A 5,604-nucleotide genomic window follows, 5' to 3' on the forward strand; every position below is an offset into this window, starting at 1 on the left:
ACCCTAGCGATGATGCACCTAGCAGAGGATGCGAAGTTATGGTGGAGGTCCCGTTTTATGAATGTCCAAGAGGGACGGTGTACCATCGACACGTGGGAGAGACTGAAACAAGAGTTGTGTTCTCAGTTCTTCCCAAAAAATGTTGAGATTTTGGCAAAGACGCAAGCTACGGGAATTGAAACATACTGATAATATTAGGGACTACGTGAAACAATTTTCCAGATTGATGTTAGACATAAGAGACATGTTCGAAAAAGACAAAATTTTATGTTTTATCGAAGGCCTGAAACCGTGGGCAAAAACAAAACTGTATGAGTAGAGAATACAAGATCTCCCAGCCGCATACACAGCGGTCGAACGGTTATTTGACTTGATTGATGAATCTCAAGAGATGAAACAACACTCGAGATCCCCTAATAGGGGGAGAAAGAGCAACGGTTTGAGCCCATCGAGAAATAGTGGGTGAGATAAAGATAACAATGGGGGATAGTAGACCTCCTCAACAGATGACTGGAAATACGTGGCGGGGGCAGAATCAGAAGAATTTTTATCGGCCCTTATCCTGTTATATATGTAAGGGTCTGCACAAGGCGAGCGAATGTCCGGAACGAGCCGCCTTTAATACTTTCCAAGCCTCATTAGCTTCGGACTGGAAAGGCAAAGTTGTTCAGGTAGAATACAAAAATGTGTAAGCAGAAGAAGATAGAACCCCATGGGTTGGGGTCCTAAGATATTTAGCTGCCCTCTAAAAGGATGTAGGAGAAGAAAAGGGATCCCACGGAGGTGGACTGATGTATGTTGATGCTTGGATCAACCATAGATCGGCCAAAAGTACCATGGTCGATTCGGGGGCCACCCATAATTTTTTGTCCGAAATAGAAGCCAGATGGCTGAAACTTCGTTGGGAAGGAGGGGCAGATAAAATGAAAGCATTGAACTCTGAGGCCTTGCTGATTACAAGAATGGAAAAGAAAACAGTCGTAAAGTTGGGGGACTGGAGTAGCCCTGTCGATTTTGTGATCGTTAAGATGGATGACTTTGATGTGGTGTTGGGAATAAAGTTCTTACTTGAGCATAAGGTAATACTGATACCCCTCACCAACTGTCTAGTGATCACCAGGTCTACGCCCACTGTTGTGCATACTGAGATTAGACAGCCGAAGGGGATAAGGATGATCTCGACCCTCCAGTTGGAGAAGGACTTTACCCACAAGTCATCTTGGAGCAGTGTCGTGTCGTTGAACCGGACAGTTTACACAAGTTCCCGACTCCAAAGAGGAAGAGAAGAAGAAGAAGAAAGCCTAGACACCGAGAGTTCCTACCAAAAGACTGGGTTCGAGTAAATTTGTGCCTGAGTTTCGAAGTCGAGGGCAAAGAGAACATCACCTCGTGAGCAACTTTAAGGGGCCAGTGGAAGTCATTGAAAGGGTTGGGAAAACCTTTTATCAGGTGCATTTACCATCGTGGATGGAGATTCATCTTGTCATCCATGTAACTAGACTGAAACCCTATCATCCCAACCATGCCAAGGAGAGATGTAGGGTGGTGACCTGTTTGCAGGCCACAACGAAGAGAATGCAGGAGAAGAAGTCAACGAGAGACTTGCGGGAAAGAGCGATAGAGTGGAAGGACCAGGACCAAGCTGGGAAGAGTTCTTGGAGACGTGGATAAGCCTCCAAGTCAGAGAAGTTCGTTGGGAGCGCATGGAAGGCCTCAAAGGCAGCTGCTCAACAATTTGTTGAGTTCGAGCAGAGTCGGTTGATGGGGACGTCAACCAATTGAGTGAAGGAGAATGTCACGGTCATGCTTGTCCAGGGCGTGTTGCCGATGGTCGCATGACCGCCTCCACCTCTTTTTACTATGCTCTCATCCTATGTTTCATTTTGCTAGATAGTTAGGTTATATGTACTGTTTTTAGTGAGTGACCGCTCGCCCATTTCTATATGCAAGGGTAGCGGATGTGTTTTTGTTCAAAATGCACTATATGGGGATAAGACTAACCATCACTTCCCTATACCCGGAGTAGTATGTTATAAAGTTGTTGTTGTTTATTGCTTTCTAGCCTACTACAATCTTTCTCTTCTCTATTCTTACAATCAAACTGTTTGCGAAAACCTTTTCTCCAAACCCGTTTTCTAAAAGTGTTTTCTCTAAAACGGGGGTGGAGGTTGCGAGAGGCACTCGGTGTGCCATCGGCTGTCCGTATTTGAATTGGCTAACTTGTTCGTGAGCGGGAACAAGTGTAGCACAATGAAGTCTCGGAAAATGCGATTGTGACACATAAACACCCCTTGAATTTCAAATGTAGGTTTTAGTTTTTGAGTTTGATTTCATTTTTGTCTCTAGTTCCAAAATATTTCAATTTTACCCTTAAGATTTTGAGTTTTGTTTTTATTTGGTTCTTGGATTTCAAGATTTATACTTTTAAACTCGTTTTTCTTTACTAAATATTTACTTTAGTCTTTAGTATTAATGTTTATTAATTAATTTAAAATAATTATGAAATGAATTTCTAAAATTAATTTTAATAGTGATGAAAAAAATAGTGAAACTAAATCAATTATATTTATTTTTTATTTTTTAATTAATAAATAAACATTAATACTAAAAATTGTAATTGAGTATTTATTAAAAAATTGAAGTTAAAAATGTAAATCTTAAAAGTTAGAGATCAAATGAAAATAAAACTTAAAAAAATAAAGTTCCAACATTTTAAAATCTAAAAAAAAAAAAATAAATCAAATTCAAAACTTAACAATTATAAATATAATATTTTTAGAATTTAGACATCAAATAAAAATTAGATCAAAATTTGAAAACCAAAATGGTAATTTCTCTTTTATTTATTTTGAAAACTCTGTTGAAAGTTCTGAAGCTTCAACTATATATGTACTTTTATGATTTGTTACGAAACACGAGACTGTACCAAGAATTCATTTTCTTAAAATAAATAATACTATAAACGAGTATCTCTATAAAAATCGCTTTCTCAACGTCTTCCTAAGAAAAAAAAAAAAAAGTTAATATCAATTTTATTTTTCTCGAGAGTAAAATTTTTTTTGCTAACACCGTAAACTTTGCCCCATTTTCGTCGTTCCCCACTTCGCCTAAAAACAATTAATAATTAAAAAAACAAGGGAAAATTGCTCATTTGCCACGATCCCCCTTTCGATGATTTTCGATATCCACGGAAAACGAGGGGCATCTACCCGATATTCCATACTAGTGGAGGGGTGTTTTTGGATTTTCACTTCCTTTTTTTACCACGGATAAATTAATGTCTAAAAACAATTTTTTTAAAAAAAAAAAAAGAAAAAAAGAAAACTACCCACCACTTCACTCACGCGACACGTATCGCTATCTGGCCCATCTCCATGGACCCAAACTGCGTGCAATAATTGTCACGCGAGCAAACTGCCAATTTCAGGATTATTACTGCCATGTAGGACTCCACGTGGCAAATATTTTGTCCACTCAGCAACCCATCTTCTTCTATTTCCTTATAAAATCCCCGGCCCGGTTTTCTCCCCCACTACATTACTCTCACTCGCTCCATTCCCATTCAGGACCACCAGTCTTCTTCTTCTTCACAAAAACCATTCTCTCCCATTCCATCTTCTCCGACGACCTCCTTGTCGGAAGATGAATTTTCCGATCAACCTCCCCTTCAGATCCGGACTTGCTGTTTCTTTCTCCGATCATCGTCGTCATGTTTTTCACGAAAAATCTCTGAGATAAACCCCCTCTCCTTTTTCCTTTCCTTATTCTGTACTCCAGCATTTTCCCGGAGGTATTTTCTCTTTCGGTCTTTGTATATATATTTTTTCGGTGGTTTTTTACTTTCGATCGCTGCACGGATATTCTGAGCGTGGAGTAGCTGACATTGAATCCGGAGCTGTTTGGTTTTTTTTTTTTTTTTTTTCGTGTTCTGAATGGGACTGGGAGGTTCTGATTGTACATGCAAGTATCTGGAGTTCATTTCTCCGATTTTTCTCCGTGATTTAGCTTCTGAGAGTCGTGAATTTCAATGCCAGACCGTGTTTGTCATTAGTCTCTGGAAATTGAGCTGCACAGAGGAGAGTTTCAGGAGGCGTAGTTAGGGAGTTTCACCGGAGCAAATCTGTACTGTCCTTTTTTTTTTCTTTAACCCTTTTGTTCGTTTCTTCTCGGTCATGCCTTTTCCGATGAAGATCCAACCGATTGATATCGATGTTCAGACGGTGAGAGAACAGGTTCGTACTGAGTCGGCCAAGCCTGTGTTCAAATCGCGACTGAGGCGACTTTTTGATCGGCCATTCCCGAGCGTTCTGAGAATTGCTGCGGTTGAAAAGCCGATTATTGTCGGAGAACCAGCTCAGTTTAGCAGCAAAGATGGAGGAGGAGGGACAGAGTTGGAGCCAAGCTCGGTTTGCTTGGATAAGATGGTACAAAATTTCATTGAGGAGAACAACGAAAAGCAACCGGCAACCGTGAAGTATGGTCGCAATCGCTGCAATTGCTTCAACGGCAATAGCAATGATAGCTCCGACGACGAATTCGATGTATTTGGGGGTTTTGGGGAATCGATCACCTCCGGATCATCAGGTGGCGATGCATGTGATATACTCAAGGTAATTGCTCCACATTTCTTTTCTTCCTCTTCTTCCTCCTTTAACTGAAAACTCCAAATTTGGGGATTCGAGCTTCTTCATAGTTTATTTGACAACAACATTTTGTTACAGGGTTTAATTCCTTGCACGAGCGTTACGGAGAGAAATCTCTTGGCGGACGCTTCGAAAATTGTCGAAAAGCATAACAAAATTCACAAACGTAAAGACGATCTACGCAGAATCGTAACCGATGCTCTCTCATCTCTCGGCTACAATTCTTCCATCTGCAAATCAAAATGGGAGAAATCCCCTTCTTTCCCAGCTGGTACCAACACAACTTCCCCCCTTCCAAACCCTAATTTCTTACACTAATTCTTAAATTTCAATTCCTAAGTTCAATATCAATTCTGTTTTAGGTGAATACGAATACGTGGATGTGATTCTGGATGGAGAACGATTGCTTGTTGACATTGATTTTAGGTCGGAATTCGAGATTGCTCGTTCCACAGGAACATATAAGGCCATCCTTCAGACGCTGCCATACGTCTTCGTCGGAAAATCGGATCGTCTCGGACAAATTGTATCCATCGTATCGGATGCTGCAAGACAGAGCCTGAAGAAGAAAGGAATGCACTTTCCGCCATGGAGGAAAGCTGAGTACATGCTTGCCAAATGGCTTTCTTCTCCAACCAGAACCGCCGACTCTCTCCCGACCGCTGCTCCAAAGGCCGAACCCGAAGAAACCAAACCCCCAATCCAAAACGACCCGCTGGTAACCGACACCGATTGCGGTGAATTCGAGTTGATATTCGGCGAGGAATCAACCCCGAGCGTGTCCATCTCCGGCGATTCTGAATCGCCGTCCGGTGAAAATAAACCGCCGACGGGGACTGCTCCCCCGTGGCAACCTCCTGCGATCAAGCCAAAGAGCATAGATAAAGGAGCTAAGATAGTCACCGGATTAGCTTCCCTTCTCAAAGAGAAATCTTGAGAGAGAAAAAAAAAAGTTTTGGAT

General features: G+C 41.3%; 1 protein-coding gene across 1 annotated transcript; it reads left to right on the forward strand.

Annotated features, from left to right (window-relative positions):
• Positions 1-3,511: 3,511 nt before the first annotated feature.
• On the forward strand, positions 3,512-5,604 carry LOC120086017. The gene is made up of 3 exons (XM_039042412.1): positions 3,512-4,610; positions 4,722-4,914; positions 5,006-5,604. Exons 1-3 carry the CDS (start codon positions 4,173-4,175, stop codon positions 5,578-5,580), a joined length of 1,206 nt encoding a protein of 401 aa, XP_038898340.1. The 5' UTR covers positions 3,512-4,172; the 3' UTR covers positions 5,581-5,604.

Source organism: Benincasa hispida, chromosome 1 (genome assembly GCF_009727055.1).
Source record: "Benincasa hispida cultivar B227 chromosome 1, ASM972705v1, whole genome shotgun sequence".
Classification (NCBI taxonomy): Eukaryota; Viridiplantae; Streptophyta; class Magnoliopsida; order Cucurbitales; family Cucurbitaceae; genus Benincasa; species Benincasa hispida.